The sequence below is a fragment of the Atractosteus spatula genome, chromosome 5 (assembly GCF_055471065.1).
Source record: "Atractosteus spatula isolate fAtrSpa1 chromosome 5, fAtrSpa1.hap1, whole genome shotgun sequence".
Lineage (NCBI taxonomy): Eukaryota > Metazoa > Chordata > Actinopteri > Semionotiformes > Lepisosteidae > Atractosteus > Atractosteus spatula.
This window is the reverse complement of record NC_142710.1, coordinates 32,435,307-32,453,775: the sequence shown is the minus strand read 5'-3', so window position 1 is coordinate 32,453,775 and position 18,469 is coordinate 32,435,307. Positions and strand designations below refer to the sequence as shown.

General features: G+C 36.5%; 1 protein-coding gene across 2 annotated transcripts in view; it reads left to right on the top strand.

Moving 5' to 3' along the window:
* Nucleotides 1–18,469, top strand: part of sorbs1 (sorbin and SH3 domain containing 1) — an 81,966-nt gene that overhangs the window by 4,655 nt on the left and 58,842 nt on the right. Inside the window, exons 2-9 of one of the 2 annotated variants that reach the window (XM_088915453.1) lie at nt 4,567–4,622; nt 6,025–6,099; nt 8,987–9,082; nt 11,454–11,579; nt 13,110–13,136; nt 13,244–13,362; nt 14,557–15,282; nt 15,829–16,188. In XM_088915453.1, the coding sequence (XP_088771579.1) occupies nt 4,567–4,622; nt 6,025–6,099; nt 8,987–9,082; nt 11,454–11,579; nt 13,110–13,136; nt 13,244–13,362; nt 14,557–15,282; nt 15,829–16,188 (1,585 nt within the window). The remainder of the gene's footprint in view (nt 1–4,566; nt 4,623–6,024; nt 6,100–8,986; nt 9,083–11,453; nt 11,580–13,109; nt 13,137–13,243; nt 13,363–14,556; nt 15,283–15,828; nt 16,189–18,469) is intronic. The other variant, XM_088915452.1, reaches the window with a different exon arrangement.

The window sequence follows — 18,469 nt, the reverse complement described above, 5'->3', positions numbered from 1 at the left end:
ACTTATAACTCTGTTCACATCTGTAACTTGTGCTTTGCATCAGGTTGTTGATAGGGTCTTGTGGGATCCTGTTCCATTTTTGGACATCCTTATAAGTTGGTCTGTTGTACACAAAAATTAGCTGATTGCTATGCGTCTCTTCATCCACATCCACCCATCAAGGTGCTGCACTCAAAACCTCACTTAAGAAAACCTGGCTTAATTGCTGGTGGCTCCACCTGGAGAAATTTAGTCTAGCCTTCAACATGCCAAAGCAGTGCCACACAGATGTTATTTTGATAGCGTATACAAATATTTTACATTGGTTCCTTTGCTTTTTTTATTCTTAATTTTCACCATGTTTGGCATCTTACATCACTGTTTATACCTGGCCGGCATCAGGCTTGTTTTGAGCCACCTCACTCATCAGCTATGTCTGATCAACTCTTTAATGAATGATTTAGTGATTATGCAGCAGTAAAAGTTAAATTATATCATGGTCAGTTATGAATGAACAGTTGATCAAATTAAACCAGAAACGTGTAATCAATATCTAATCTCCTATGCTTTTTTTCTAAACACACATACATAGATAAACAGAGTGATAAGTATCTTTTGATGTTAAGTATTTTGATGTTTGTGTATGTATCTTGAAATTATCAGAGATGATGTAAGAGAAACATACGACATGCTTATGTGAACCCTAAAGTTTATTTAATGTGGAAATGTGGACTTTGTGCCTCTTAAAATCAGTGAACTGTGTGCTGATATTGAATTCAAGTCACAAATACAATGGCAATAAAATTGCTAATGTCTTTTTTTTTGTTTTAAAGTGTTACTGTAACGCATGTCACAACAAGCATGAGAGTACCTGAACATAAATTTAATGTCATAAGCTTAATATTATTTTTCCTATGTATCTGTTACAATATTGAAAAGCCAGACATTTTCAATAGAAAAAAAGTATTAACATTTGAGAACAATTGAATATTATTGCTAGCAAAAATGTGTAGAATGCAGAAATGTGAGACAGTGTTTTTAAATAAAACAGAATGTCATCTTTATTTATGCAAACACAGCTTTTTTAGCTGCCTGACATATTATTTGGGTATTGGTACCACAACTTATTGTAGATACATTGTCTAGAGAATGGTATGTACAGCATTTTTTCATAAAGTAAATACGGAGTGCAGATTAATACATTAAATAATGTATCCTGAACCTACTTCTGGATCGAAGAATCTTAATCTAGGCTCAGAGCAAGTATCTTTACTGATTGAGCCACTTGAGAACCTTTGTAATATCTGCAGATCCAAAACAGCATACAATATGGTGGCTGATGCCTAAAGTTTTTACTTTTTGCCACATGCTTTTTACTGAAAAAAGTAAATTGTCTCTTTGCCTTTTCACTATATTCCTGCATTATTAAAATATTTAAATTAAATTAAAATTTTGTATACATTTCTTCAGTGATGACTTCTGGGTTTTAAACCATTACTTGAAAACTTTGGATTTTTCCTTTGTAGCGAGGAAGAAAACTAAGAGAAAAATCAGTCTATAATAAACGTTTGACCTTGCATTTCTGAGTACCGTATGTCATGGTACTGTTCTTAAGTACCAGGCACTTTTTTTTCCCCAGAGGTACAAGTGTGGTTCCCTGGAATGCAGTTACAAAACTCAGTTCATCAGCATTCTGCTCTCTGCTGTGTTTCTTCTCCATGTTCATTCCAGCGTTCCTTTGAAAATTTGAAGCATGTGAGGCAGGAGTTGGATACTGCAGGCCAAAGAGCCCACTTATCTGAATTCCTTCAGGAAGGAAAAAAAAACAGCTCGAGCCAGGAATTTATTATTGAAAGCAAATTTTCCACGCCATTTAGGGAAGGGTGTCACGGGCTTCAGTGGAACATTATGTGCCAGAGGAGAGACCACAGTAAGAGCCTGCATATAGTATGTAGGTCCTTGTGCTGCTGTCTGGCTGAACAGCAGCAGCAGTAACTTTATCGTCATTGGTGAGAGGTTCTGGTTAGAATACTGGTCCCCTCCTATGTGTCTTCTTCACAATTCTATTTCCTTGCTGCCAGGCCGAGTGTTTTCTTCCACCCCAGGAGAGGCACAGCAACAATATTGCTGTCCTTAACAAAGTATCATTAGCGACAAGTTCTTGAATGTAATTGTATGTTGCTAATGTAAAAGCTCCCTAGGTGCTACAGTATTTCTATAAAATGTATTTCACAGAGTTTGGTTTCATTTTTTTATTTCAGGTTTGTTAAAAAGAATCTAAAATCTAGGAAGGTCTAGAAACCTCTTCCTTTGTAACCCTATCTTCACCTCATGACCAAAGCCAGAACAAATTTTACCAAAACAGTTTAGCTATCGAGACAGATTTCTGTTTTGGTTCCATTTTTCTGTTTAGTTTATCATTAGAATAAAAAGGGTATGTGGGATACCAATCACACTTTTGGAAACTGCTGTTTAAACCTTGGCTCAGTGTGCTGCTTTTTGTGGCATTGACATAACACTGATACTTAAAGGAAGTCAGTTTCTGAAGTAATAATGAAAAATTGAAATAAAAACAAAGTATTGAATTTTAGGAATAAATGTGTTCTTCTAAAATACGTGGCACAGGCTTGGGAGGCTCCCAGTATAAAACAAAATGGCCAGATGTAGTGAATTATTCACAGGTGCATTGTAGAGTTATTTTAATGAAAGCTAATAGTGTAGATGGGTATATAGCAAAGATGGGTACAGGGAGGTTTCACACGAGTTATTTTTACATTATTGATTTTCATCTGAATTTATACAACAAACCTCACACAATCAACAGTATCTCACCATTATTTAATACCAGGCCAATAATCTATTATTGCTTATACCATGTGATCTGCTGCATAATGCTTCGTTTTTTGATACTACTGTACATTATTACTAGGATACAGATTGTTTAGGATAGGTCCATGGAGTGTGATAAATTTGCTTTAAATCTTATCATTTCTTACACTGAACAAGAGGTGGTGGTTTTCAAACCAGGGACTCTTGTTCTAACATTAGCATACAACACTAGTAGTACTAGTGAAACTGCTTTGTTAACTTTTATATCATATGTATCTGTTATTAATGTTAACAGCACATTTTAAAATACAGTATTAATAGAGCTGCGCTACATTAGTATTGGCAGTGGCAGCCACCAATCTCAAATTAGTTTGATCACCTGCACAGAAACATAGAAAAAGAATATGTACATTTAAATATTTCATTAAAATAAAATAGTCATTCTTACTAATTAAAAGTGTCAATACATTTTGTTTATTACAGCATGTCAAAAATGTATGTACCCTACAGAATAATAATATTAAATTCATGGTTAATAGGACTAGGAAAAATGCTTCAGATTTAGTTATTTTTCAAACTGTTGACATTACTAAAACAACAGAAAAGAAAATTCAATAAAGATGGGAATTTATCATTGTCTTTGAAAAAGTGCCAGTAAAAAATAGATTGTAGAAGTGTTTAATTTATTCACTAAGACAACTACGGTGTGGAATAAAACTCAGTACATTTTTTAAAACGTTCTTGTCTTTATTCTTGATGTAGGAGAAGTTCATAAGTATTATTCAGATAAAGTATAAGGTTTTGGTGTACTTGCTAGAATGCAAAGTTTTTTTCAGTTTGGATTCACATATTGTTTTTTATCTTAGTGAGACAGCCTGGTACAACATCAGCTTTAATGTTAATGCATATCACTCTTGCTTCAGTATTTCCATACATTGTACTGAATGTAGTTCTTTGTGGTTCATTAGATACTCAAGCTCTGCTTAAGTGAAACAGTGATAGTCTGTAAAAGACAACAGTAAAAAAATCAGGCATAATATATAGTTTTTAGAGCAACTTGAACTGCAGTGCACAAAGAAATAAGTGAAAAATAAGACAAGACATATCTTTTTATGTTGCTGACAAGGTTAAATGGTTCATAAATTTTTAAGGATGTTTAGAGAAAAGCTGCTTAATAGAAATATAACTACAGTGGAGTCTGCAATGAGTGGAAAGCTTGTCCAAAACATCCCAATATGTGCTGTAAATTGTTATTGGAGCTTGTTTACAGAATGAGTAGAGAGCAAGCTTTAAAACACTTACCTGGCACCTGCTTCCTTTCTGAAGGCAAAAAATATCTTAAATCATTTCCCACCATAGCCTGTAGCAATTTAGTACACTTGAAAAGTACAATGACTATACAAATTCATAGGCCGACTAGTATGACTAGAAAATGTATTTAAGTATTGAAAACCCTGAAACAAGCCGAGGTCACCCAGATTATTACTTCTGACTCAGCAAAAAACAGTTAAAAGGGAATCTGTAAAATCTGCAAATGTGTGTAAAACTGAAGCAAGTTCTCCTTTTCCAAGGTGATAAGGATGTACAGTATGGAAAACATTTGAAACCTGTCTTTTGAAGTCTGTCATCTTTCAAAAAACTATATGATTCATTCCTTGAGATATGTTAGACATGTTACCCGTAACCAAAGGGGCAAAGTTTGTCAAATAGACTGAGAATGTGTACTTGTGAAATTAAAACATTTTTTTTGTCTTGCAGGGAGAACCAGACGGTAGATGTACACAGGCCCAGCTCCTCCATCACCATGAGCACAGGTACAGTAGGTTATTCCCTCAGCAGTGTGGCAGAATTCGTGATTATATTGAAATCTTTTGAGAGTGTGGATGAATCAAGTTCTCTTCATTCCAAAATAAATTTCCCTTATTGGTTAGCCTCTTTGGTCACTAGGGGCAGTGTGCACTTTTCACAGTACCAGAATGAATGAATAGGATGTGAACAGGATGTGCAATATATCTGATAAAGACACTTTTACAAACCAAAACAATTGCAATCACTCAAACGTTTTTAAAGTATTCTCATTAAAAAATGCAGATTAAATAATTCAATCCCAGGAGATCTTGACTCCTGTTAACACTGACTCTATCTTTGCAGTTATTTATGTATATAACCAAACAAAATTCAGCAGTAAATTATCTTATCTTCACAGATCATGTGAATATTGGAGAACTTGATAACTTCTGTGAAATTTCTATCATATAATCACTGAGTTGTCTGCCTTAATCTCATTACTGGAGCTCTCACCCTGTCATAGGATTTAATAGTCCGTTCTACATGATATTCAGTATTTTGTTATTAAGACACCTTTACATTTATTGATGTAATTGAACCAATTTTAAACAGATATGTCAATAAACTTTATTTTTTCCTCTAGTGTAACCTGCTTGTACCATTTAAGAAACAAAGTGATTTGTTTTTGCAAAACAAAGCTGCATCAGCTAAAGAAATGTACAAACTGAGAAGATTTCTTTAAAATTTATAAGCAAATATTAAAATAATAATAATATACACTGGTTGTCATCCCTAAGGGTCCTAAAGCAATTTACATCTACAGTAAGAGTTCACGCACCACTGAAATGTGGCATCTCCCTTGATAAAAAGAAAGAACTTGAGATAAAAAACAAATAGGCCTGACTTTTGTTTTGTTTCAAGAGAAAACATTTATTATTTTTTCAACTGTTAAAAGACCTAAAACAGAGCAGTTTAAGAAATACTCAAGTAAGGCAAGTACAAGGAGTACAAGAAACCCTATGGTTACCCTATTAAGGACGACAACCTTTTTATCTCTGAAAATCATTATACAGTACCTGTCATTGTTAACATAATTACCCTCTCTAGGAACAACCATGAGGTTCCTCGTGGTATACTGCTGGTGATTTTTTTTTTGTCCTCAGTAGTATTTGTAGCTTTCATTTGTTGATTAGTATACTGTAGGCTGGCCTTTCTCATCAGCTCAAAGAGCATACTGGTTTGTTTCACTCCACAATAGCCCTATGATAACACATTATGTAATGCTTTTGGCTAAGGCCTCTGAATGAACGAATATCAGGAAATAAATGGTTGGCACGGATTCCCCATGATCTAATCCTGCATGAGCACTGTCTGTGATCTTTATCCCGGGAATGAATGTTTTCCACAAACTGTGATTTCCTCTTCTAGAAGGCGAGATTACCATTTCAGAAGCCGTTGTAAATGGGCTATCGTCACCTCCCACTGTTCATGAGCAGGAGAGGGGTGAGTCAAATGTTTTTTTTAATCAATAATACCACAAATATGCTTTATATTCCTAGAAGTACCTCTTAATTACAGAGTCCTGGTATGTAAGATGAGAACACCCTACAAAAGAGTGGAAACATCCAGGTTTACTATAGTATCGTACTTTGACAACTGTGGTATAAATAAGAGCTTTCTGCATGACCCTCTGTGGCAAGTCTTGATGTAAAAAGGCATCCTGTTAGCTATGGAACAAGTAATAGGTGTATTCCATGGTGAAAAACGAAGAAAGAAAACACAACGTTTCGGCCGTGGAGCATTCTTCATGTGTGAAGAAGGCTCCATGTGTGAAAAAGGCTCCATGGCCGAAACGTTGTGTTTTCTCTTTCTTCTCTTTTCAACATGGCATAAACCTATTATTTGTTCCTTTGCACCCTACGCATGCTGACACACCTACCCACCTGAACTATTACATCCTGTTAGCTATGATATGATAAAGTTTGCAACTATTATTTTTCAGCTTGCTTTTGGCTTGTAATTTATTTATTTCAATGTTAATTTATAGTCAGTTTCATATAGCTAGACTTAAATTATTAAATTATCTCATTATGGGAAATTTGTTTGGTCAAGCTATTGTTTGATTCTTGTTCTTTTCTTATAATTAGGTTACTGTGCAAACAATCATTTTGTTAAAAATAGATCTTGAATTACACTAATTAAAGAAAGCACATGAAAATGTCACTGTAACATTTAAGAAAAATGGAGTGAATTCTAAATGATAAAATCCCTAAATGGTGTTTAAGTTAGGGTATAGAAATGTCATTACTACGGCTTTTGCTTTGTGCACTTTGGCTGTATAACGTTTTTTGTTTTGTTGGTCTGTTCTTAACTTCTTGTTTTTCATTTTCAAATTCTCTGCTTAATCCTGGGATCAGAAGTGCTTTGTAACATTACATTTTCTTTGATTTTGGAGTCATCATATTTCATCTGCACTTCCACAGCACAGCATCCTCATTTCTACGTGGTGTCTTGTCAAACATTATGCAGAATGTTTTTGCCTTTGTTTTGGTTTACATGCTTGTCATGCAAAATTTAAAATTTCCTTTAAATGAAGTGCCATTTTTGTTGACTGGAAGCCCTGTTATTTTTTTCTGGGGAGATGTGGTCAAATAAAGGAATTTCATTTGATACATAGAACTACCCACACACATCTAGACAACTATATTAACACAATAGTGAGATGGAATAAACACTAACATATAAAATTTCAATATTACTAGTAAAGGTGTGTGTGTGGTTATTGCCTAGAAGACTCAATGTTTAATTGTAAACTAATATTAATTGCAGTCACTGGTGATCCAAAGATTGCTGGCTAGTGGAATTGTGTAAATGTAGATTGGAATTGTGTGAAAGTGAGTGTAGAATACAGTGATTTATAGAATTTGATCAAACAGTGCCACCATATGGAAGACAAAGGAAATAAGTCTCCCCTTCATTATCTTGAGTCAGGAGAATAATCATCATTAAAACTGCTGTACTGTGTAATTATACTATATGATGTGCTTAAATGTTGATTTGGAGAGAAATGGAAGTGTGTTCTTTAATGTTACAGTGCAGTGTACATTTAAGGTGTTAAATAGTTTTGTCTTGAAATGAAACTACATAATTTTATGAGAGTATAAATGTTCTTGTTTTCTTATTATAGAAAGTAAATTCATTTAAAGAAAAAAAACACCTTAAACGTACAGTCTAGAAGAGTCATACTGAGTTACATTAACAATAACTTCAGTTGATAAATTCTCCTTGAAAAGACATCTAATTGGCTTTGGTCCATACTGCATTCTGATGAACAGCGGAAAAAAATTCTGGTCGCTAGGAAAAATAACATCCATAGCAAGGGTAATGATATTTAGTTTCTGGGCTGCATTGTTTTCTATCCTTTCCTTTATTTTGAATTTGTAATTATCTGTTAGCAGATGTGGAATTTCCCAAGTCCGGCATTCCAGATAAAATGTACATTAACACATTACACTTTCATCAACCAAACGGCTGTCCTTTCAAACGGAGGGTTAACAGAGCTTTGAAAAATAAAAGTACAGGTGTTTAAATTCAGGGTTTGCATTATCCTGAACACATTGAACTGTGAACTACAGTACATGGGCTTTGATTTAGTTCATTCAACAGCTAAGGCAGAACTGATGGTAACACAGAGATGCTTTAGAGAGATGAGAAGATTTGAGAATAGAGAGATGTGAAGATTATAGGAACAGTTTTTTCAGAATTGGATTCATAGTCAAATTCTGTCCGTGACTGGTGTTTATGTAGAAGATAAATCCTGTTAATATTGTTTTTAATTAAGAACCTAAAACCTGTTTGTCATGCAGACTTAGTTTGTGTATGTTCTGGGAAAAAAAAGAAAAGGTGAGTTCAGGTCATACTGCAGAATATATTAACAGAGCACTTATAAGCTGGACAATAAACTTAAGTGCTGAGGCTGGCCAGAGTGCCTAGCATCTGTCACATTTAAATTTACAATGTCACTCACATTCTTGTTATGTGGGAGAAATAAAGATATGTGATGCACCTTCCTTGATGATGCTGATAAGTCCTGTAGAAAGCCCTAGAAATTCACTATAAAATTCTGGGTTTAATGAATGGTACAGCGTGTGAACTCTGATTTAGGCCAATGCATGAAATGTTTGTGATAGTGTACTGAAAGCATGTCTTTCTGACAATCTTAATATTTTTCTTACATTTTTATTTGTTCTGTTGTCTTAAAACCCTTCTCCCTTCCCTTTAGCACTTTTTCCTCTGCTCACGTCTGCTCTGAAATGCAGCCACACAGCATGCTTTGGGTTGGTTGTCTTTCTGCACACTGTTTGCATAGTCTACACTTTTGTGTTTGCAGCCGTCGAAGGCCCTTTGCGTGCACGTGCTATCTCTGCCGTTAAAATAATCCCAGTGAAGAAGGTGAAAAGCTCTCCTGACCTAATGCGGGTGACAGGTACCCTTTTAAAACCCTCCATTGGCCTTCCATAATGGGTCATGCTTCATTGCCATTATATGGACACCACATGTTGTAACCATCTAATCTTTCCATCTTTAAACTCTCACCTCTGCTGCAACTAAATAATTAATCTCTGGTGTCATATTTTAATATTTCAGAGAAATGGAAGAAATGTAACTTGTGCAACTTGAGTGCAAAACTCAATATTTTATAGATAACTCTGATATCTTGATATTGGGTCAGTTTCAAAATTGGTACTGTATGTGTTTTGTACAAAAGAAATTAGTAATGTGCTTATTTGGTGGAGTTTTAACATTTAGATTATATTGGCAATTTGTTTGGATAGTTTAGTCACTCGGTCATCCGAGCAGACAGGCTGAATTGAGTGCTAAGTACCTTCTCTTTAAGTGAGTGACCCTGGCTAACTGTGCATGTCAATCAAGGCAGTGGAAGAGGCGATTACTTCATGTCTGGCAGATCATTTGACTGTTTTGAAAGATACAGATGTGCAGTGTGACATCCCTTGCTACCAGAGCTGTAGCCTTACAGTATGTCATAAATATAACACTTAGTCTCTTTTGCTTTTACATCTCCTTTGAGAGCCCGGCTGTACAAAAAGCAGCCTTTGGTTGTGAAATTCTAACAGTACTAAAAGGGGAAAGACTTTTTTTTTATCTTGGACCTCTAGAATAGGACAGATCTGGAATAATTCTGAAAACAGTAAAGGTGAAATAGTTTTTCCCTTTTTCTAATATATGCACTTGTTTTGGATTCACTAAATCCATTCATGGGTACTGTTTATGCAATGGCTAAGTGTTTGCAAAGACTCAAGATGGTTTTAGAACAGTTGTGTTCTATAAACTTTTAAAATATAACAAATAGCCATAATAATAATAATATTTTAAGTAATTAGAATATTCATGGGGAAGGTGGTGTGTGCTGGGAATAAGAACTGGATTGTTGCAAACTAGCCAAAAGGAAAAGACTGCCTGTTAAGATTGCTCGTCAGCTGTTTCATACATCTCTGGGCCTTTACTAGAAGGCTTGCATTTGGCACTGTCCTCCTCTCAGCACTCCACCACACCAACAGTCAACTCAAGGCAAAGGTCTCTGTGCTGGGCATCACTGAATATGACTTCTTCCCCTTGGCAGATTTTTTTAGTTTGACAAAAATATTAAGCATCATACAAGCATAAGTAGTGGTATGTGAAGACAGAATTTGTTGTGCATGTAGCACTGTTCTGAACAATAGAAAGGGTAGGGTCGTATTTCTTATTGGAAGAAATAGTTATTTAAATTGTTTCCCAACATGCTGGAAAATGCTGTGGCTTTTTGTTTTTGAGCTGCATTCAGTTATTTAGTGAGTAGTGACTTTTTATTCCATGTGTGACAAAGGGCTTGAATAATGTGGCAAAACAGAAAACAATGGTCATAACTAACTTTTCTTGTGTAAGTTTTTCCATTAACTAAAATAACCCAGGTCAGGAAATTATAGTAGAATAGTGTCTGTTATAGTATTATGATTACGTTATGTGACATTGTTGTAATTTCTTAATAATAGTGTAACAAATTGTGTGACTGTGAAGTAGACTTCTAGTTTTTTTGGATACATATAAGACCCAACTTTATTTAACTTTATTATAACTTTATTTTAATAAAGTTAATAAGTGGGTCATACCAAAATGTACAAGATCCAATTGTGCAAGATTAAATGTGGTTTGACAGTGTCTTGCACATTTACAACAAATGCAGATAGTAAAGAAAGAAAGTAGGACAAATGTTGTTATCAAAGGAAGTGTTTTTAAAGACAGAACTACTTGCTTTCATTTTAATAAATAAAATATTTTTATGTTTTGTAAAGAAGAGGGGTACTTGTTAAGGTTTGTATTTTGTACATTTTCTGGTAGGTCTTACATCATACATCATTTGTATGGGAATAGCTAGAGAGGTCTCTCGCACCTGTTGATAGAAAGTGAAGAGAGCACTTAGTGTTACACAGAGATCTGAAACAGCTGGCAAACCATAAGAAACTGGTTCTGCACTGATATTCATCCTCATAAAATTTGTGTGCATGTGGCAAACCATTTCTGACGTGGTTGTTGCAGAAACGCTCCAATAACAGGAACATCTCAGACACTATAGTTTGGAACAGATGAGTGAGATCTGAAAAATATTTTTGAAAGACGTAATTATATACTGTAGGGTAGCTTTTATTGCTTGATAAGGTGGCTGTTATTTCAAATCCAAAGATACTAAAACTAAGTGACCCACTGTGCTCACAGCTGTGATTTCATACCGTGAAAAACATAATTTCGATTATACATTTTCACAGGAAAAAAGTACTTACAGATGATTTTCTGCCCCTCAGAAACAGATCCTTCCAAAGTGTGCTCGGGGAAAGGCGCTGTGACTCTCCGAGCTTCCAGTGCACACGGTGACCTACAGACAAGCAGTAGCTCTCAGCCAGGCTCGGAGATCCATGATGCCCCACAGAGTAAGAGCCCTCTCCAGGCATATTTGTCACACTGTAGAATCTCAGTTTTAATGAATTTATCTTTACTTACTTGTGAAACCTTTACAAACAGATTTACAGAGCTATTGGTGGCTATGGTCTATGTCTATATTTACATCAACATCTTCAACTTGATAGATTGTTTAACATAATTTGTGATGAAAGATTGTATCAGAAAGTGGAAAAAAGCAGATTTATTCTTGCCAGTGTACTATACATTATTTGCTGAGAAAATGATAGAAATGTTTGAATATGTGAGACCAAAAAGAAAGATGTGCAATACTATAGTTAGACCTCACTATATTAAACCTTTTTAAACCTGTGTTAAGCCTGTATTAAACCTGCTGCAAGCAATGACTATGAGAGTCTGGCTTTTCTGTATTTTAAAAGAACTAAAGTTGACTGCAGCAGTTTTTATAAGGCTCACAAATGTAACACTATTAAATGTAGAGTTTAGTATTGATAGGAGGGAAAAGTCTAAACCATTTATCATGGAAACCATTTATCATTTAAGAAAAGGTAAGGTGCTGTGTTACAAAATGGGATTGAAGTGAGCTGTTATGAAACACAATGAACAAAAGGGTTCATTTTAGTCAAAACTTTCCATAGGTACTTGAAATTGGCCAACATACAGTTTTGAAAGGCAAGAGAAGGGACAAAATACAACTAACTCTTTATCAAGCTTTCACTATTGCAGTGAATGTCCAGCATTATTCACTCCATGTTTACTACTTGTTTTATTCAGACTGTAGTTTCTTTTGCATGAAGATTCATTGAAATATTCTCCTTCTGCTGTTGGAGTAATACTAAATAATAAGTATAAGTAATAATTCAGTAAATTGAAAATGCAAACACAATTTTATGTGTGATTTAAATTTCTGGATGGCATTATTGTAATGATTGATAACCTACAAAATACAGCTCTTGATATCTGCAGTACTGAGGTATTAACTCCGACAAAATGAACTGACAATTACACATTTCTCAGTGGTCCTCAAATAATAACATAGATTAATTATCTGTGCTAATATTTATTCAACTTTCATTCTTCCACAAGTGCTTTGCTATGGTCACGTATATGTTAATAATGTAAAACACTTTTTGTTGTTCTGATTGACTCATAGTGCTATTTGGAACCTGGAATCTGAATGCACAGTTATTTGTGGCATTCAGTGGGAATGTGGCCATGGTTCTTTTAGAGATGCCTTAATTGTTGCTGTGCCTTCATGAATAAAGGGAGCAGTGGAACAATCGTTCTCTACATTGCGCTGAATGCGGGCCTTGTTGTTTTTACAAAGTTCACAGATTGCGAGGGCATCTTGTTTGGTGCTGGTTTCTATGGTAATTAGTGGCCCTGTCAGTTCAAGCCCTTACAGAAAGCATTCTGTCTGTAATAGAGTGCCCTGACTCTTTGCTGTGTGTGGTACAGACTAGTGACTTTTCTTTTTGAAAGTAACAGTTTATTTCTCCCCTCTTTATTCTGGTTCAACACTTGCTGTGGAAAACAAACAGGTCCTGAGCCAAAAGACACAGGAACAGGTACTAAGAATGCTTTTTTTTTCTACTCAACTTGCTTTTGAATTTTTGGGTCATTCGGTTGGGATGCTCAGGTCCTCCTTTAATTTGCATGTTATGACCTCTGACAGATGGTTGGAAAACTCAGTCCTTTGCTGACCCTAATGGAGATACCAGCACTTCCTTGGCTGCTAAGGGCTATCGCAGTGTCAGACCTAATCTGCTTTCAGACAGCAAGACACAGTCACAGGTGAGTTCTTCCACTTAACTGTGGCAATGTTTTAAAGATGTGGCATTGAAACGTATACGTGTTAGTTTTGCCAAAAAAGGGAAGACGATACTTGAAATTGTCACTACTTGTTAAGGTTAGTTGAAAGTTAAATAGTGCCAGTTAGTGTATTCAGTTTACTTGCAATCAAATATTAATGTAGAAGGATGAGTCCTGCAGGATCATTTTAACAAATGAGCTCTGTAAGCTCTTTTTATTTCTTACAAATTTCAGCACAAATGTGATGTGTGTTTAACCATTTTGTGTCAAACTTGAAACTTTGTGAAACAATTTAAACAAAACACTGTACTTAGCTGATTGACATGAAGACAGAAATGTGTTTGAGATTTGGATTTCTCAATAAATGTAATCCCTAGTTCTAGTGTATAGAAATCCACAAGCAAATATTCAGTGTTTTAGAGTAATTCCTTTTTGAGAAAATTCAATGAGAAAATGTACAAATATGAACACATATGTTGAGAAATCCTTTTAAATTCCTTTTTACACAGGTAATGTTTATACTTAAAGCTGTTCCATTTTATGCAATGTAAAATGTCTTGTATAAATTAATGCAACAATTCAGTGCTAATGTAAGTAGGAATTGTCAGGAATGTTTTGTTACAGTTGAATAATCAACTGTAACAAACAGGTTGAATATTCTTCATTTAGGAGAAGGTAACAAAAGCCATTCAAATTGACCTGGGCTAATTTGCTCCTTCAAAAGGGAAAAAAGCTGCATGGTTACACAAATAATTCAAATTGTTCTGTAATGTCCTTGATAAAATGCACTTAAGTGCATTTACCATTTACTTTTTAAGCAGATGTATCCTCATTAGTATTATTGAGCTGCTAGAAAAGTACATAAGGGGGGAAAAATTTACAGTAAAATATTGTGAAAAAATAGAGCTCCAGAATCACCTTATGCATTACGTTTTGCAAAAACAAATAAATCATAAGTTCCGTTAATTTATTTTCTGATAGGAAAAGATTATTATTAATCATTATATTTTTTACTCAATTGTTTGAAATACAAACATGATAAAATAAAATGTAATTTTCTAGTAGTTTTAACGATATAGAAGTCATCTCTCTCTAGTGAATAATGATGCAACTCGTTTATGTTCTACTCTTTGTTTTCTACGTGGTTTTGTATTCTGTGTGGTTTGTTCTCCTAAGAAAATACCCCCTGTTCCACCTCTCCCAAAAGAACAGAGCTTTGCATGGCGTTTCAAACCTATCCAGGGAGTCTCTCACCTTAACCCTGTGTCAGCTACAGACCGCTTGTATATGAGTTACCCAAAACCTTTTGTGCCTACAGCGCCTTCTTCTGGCAGCAGTGGGCAGTGTTTTTCCCAGTCACAGCTCCCGCCCAATGAGCGCTCTGTGTCTTTAGCTCCTCAAGCAATGTCACTGGCCACCACAAACAGCAGTCCCTCTGTGTTACAAATGCATGCTGGCCAGACCGCAGGACAAGCTACACCTACCCAGTCAGCCACACAGGCAGAAAGTGTTTCAGGGAAGACAGGAGAGAAAAAAATCAGCAGTCTTTATGTGGCTTGTTTATCTAACAGCACATGCTCACCTGCACCTAAGTCTCCAGTAAGTGTGCCCATAGCGGTGCAAGTCTTCCCTGAGTCCTCCACATGCTCAGAGCCTTCTGCCACTGCTGTGTGCCACTGCACGGATGACAGCCAGTCACCCCCACCTCCTATCCCCCCAAGACCTTTCTACCCAAAAGGCCCAGGGAGCTTCAGCCCTCAAAGAGAATCCTTCAAGACCAACCATCCGTCGCTACCAGACCACGGTGGTGTTGCCAAAGTAGATAATCACGGCATAAAATGGCCGGGGATGTACTGGTCAGATGGGCCCTCGCACTCCACACGAGCAAAGGGATCCAGCATGGTACTCTACTCCTCTGACTTCTCTAATGCTACTTGCTAATACTTTCCTAATATTTCTCCTAGCCTTTTAACTTTTGTTTTATTTAATTAAGTAACAAAAAAAAACAGTTTCTGAGGTTCTCAATTCATATATTGCAGTGTTTTCTTTTTTTTTCTTGGCTTGCAACACAAACGTCCGGGTGTCGGAAAAAGTGCTGAGCTGAGGGAGACAGCTCAGGAAATGATTTCTGTTGTGTGGAATGGGTTTCTCAAGGTGTTCAGTGATGAATATGTGAATGACTCTTTTCAGCACTACACACTTCTTGATGCATTCTGTCGTGACAAAGAGTGTTTGTGTATGGGAAACTGACATCTCAAAGCAACAACGCAATTTCAAGATGCATAGCATTTATAAAAACACATACCTCGGTATGTGCAGTACATACAAAATACAAAGATGGGGGTGTAACTAATGTTACAGATCACATAGGTTTTTTTAGTCTCAATCCATGGACAGCTATCCAGCTTACTCGCCCTAACAGCGTACTAAGGCCCTTATCTCCTGCAGGACGATTCTCCTTTCCTTGTTCTGCCTGAAGTCCAACTAGTACCCTTGGACCAGGCTGGGAGTGCTGCGCGACGAAAGGGCAGCCCATGCCCTCCACTGCCACCTCTTGTCCCCGCTGGCCAGGACAGCACCTTTCTCGAACCTGCTGGAGCACTGACCTTGCCAACACTGGACGATTTTATACCTCCTCACCTGCAGAGGGGAGCAGCTCGCGTCGCACCTCCTGTTATCGACACCCCTTCCCCGACTAACCTGCCACCTTCACCTCCAGCCCTCCCATCGGCACCGTCCCCGGCTCCCCTCCCCGTACAGGCCGCTGAGCCTGCCGCCACTCCTGTCATCTGCTCCGGAGCACCTACAGTAAGACAAGTGTGCCACTTCCTTCCTGCCCGAGTGGCAGTGCACAGATGTATCCTAATTTTTTTTTTCTGGTCTTGATCTTATAGAAGCCTGCCTCAAACCCTTCGAACTAAAAGCCTGCCTTCAAACAGAAAACAACGTCACCGCATGAAAACTATTTTTCGTTCCTTTTTTTAGTGTCAAACAGCTTTTACATGTTCAAAAAGAGCAAATACGTCACCTCTTTCCAGGGAGCATGATCCAGTAATTGACTTCTCAGCACTTTCCAACTGTATAAAATCCACTCTTCACCTGTGCACATTATGCTCCATTTGGTATTTTAGAGTTGACACTGGGCTCCTCTGGTATCTGTGTCCTATGGCTTATCTACTGTGCTGTCATTCTGTGGTATGGACACAGAAAAAAATATTCTAAAACCTAAAGCCTTTTCAGTTTTGATTTACCTAAAAATATTGTTTTGTAAATATAATATGTACAGTTGTACAAATAAATACTGAAACATTCTTGCTTGGTATTAAAACTGTTAGACTATTTTTATAACTTTTTCATGGGCAATATTGATTTGTTTTTTCAGGCTGGTAGTACCTTGTTTTTTTTTATTAGCAGGACTACCAAAAATAGAGGGTCCAGTGAGAGTGGATTTTTTGCATTTAGTATATCCCTTTCTTTAAACGCCTCTCCTGTTTTGCACTTCTTATTTGTGGCTATATGCAGTGGAAACCCTGGCATCTCAAGCCAACTGAAAGACAATTTAACATGGCCGGACCCACTTAAACAAAAACTAACCTGTCTTGTGTGACTTTCAATGCTGATGAGGACTAATTGCGAGAGCTTGTGGAGCTGCAAGCTGATGGGAGTGACAGCCAGGAAAGCCCCGCTTTCTCATATCTACTGTATTAACAGGTCCTCATGTGGCCTTTCTGTCATCTGTCTAATTTCTTCTTTTCCTGCCTAGCCACAGCACGCCCGTTTTGCATATATGTGGCTGTGTCGGCGTCGCCTTGTCCCATGTACTCTCTGGCTGCAATGTTAAACTTGTGCTCCTTCTCCCTTACGCTGTCAGCTGCAGTAGTCAAGTTTCGATGTGGCCTGCATAAGAGCTGTACTTTTTGAGTACCTGCTGTGACAGGAATCCAGGCAGGCAGTCAGACTGTCTGTGACATGCTCCCTCATACCATTCAGCTTGGGGCATCTGGTTGTCTTCGTTTCCATTTTCTTATGAGCCAGAAAAGTATTTAAATTGTTCTAGTCTTTTGTTATTAGTTGCTGCGTGGGTACGGTTTTGAAAATTCAAAAAAAGGGTTCATAGTTTCTTTTGAATATGTTATTGGTAGAACTCTAAAGAAAGAAATGTCTGTTCTCAATCCATTTTCCCTCTAGGCTGTCCCACTTCTGTCATCTGGTGTGTACTGTAGGTACTTCTATCAGCTGTATGTCAAACTCAAGAGTGATGTAACTTCACTTTTCAGGAGCACATGCAAAAGTGCATATAAACCAATAGAATCATTTTTTAAAGTTGTTACCGATACAGTTTTGAGGCTGCTTTGCTTCTATGTCCCAATTGTTCCTGTTCCAAGAAAGAAAGAAGCACACAAAAGTCATCTTAAAAATCTTGACTTCTAACTTATATTTATAAAGTCTTTAAATCACACTCTTGTCATGGCCAAATATATTTTATGTAATGGGACACGAGAGTGGATGGATAATATATTGGATAAATATATTTTATGTACAGTGCAATGTCATTCACTGTCATCAGGAAATATTTACAATCAAGAAGGAGGGTGTTCAGCTGCCATAACAGACTTGGAAAGGAGACTTATTTATTAATGTTTTTTTTTAAGTATGATGGCCATCTGTGCAGAATCTAGTATATTTAATGATAATGGGATGCGAGAGTGGATGGATGGATACACTTACAGACATACAGTATAAAAAAAAGTTTTCTTATGTAATTATTAAAAGCTAAGAATATAAAAGATAAATGCTTCTCTGTTGGGATCCTTTCGTGTTGGAAACCATGCTCCCCTTCTTGCATAAATAAGAAAATCAGGAAATAAATGATAAATTAGTCCGTGACTGGCAGCTTTTAGATTTTCCTGTCTGAGCACCCCATTTGGTGATGTCATTGAGTCTGACAGTGTTGCAGTGGGGAAAGGACTTATCCTGTCTCAATGCTCCTTGTGTTATCAGAATTTTGTTTCTGGTTATGTGTAATTTGCAGAAATAATGGAAAAGATTCCCATGTGTAGAAAGGAATACATTCAAAGGCCGAACTGTC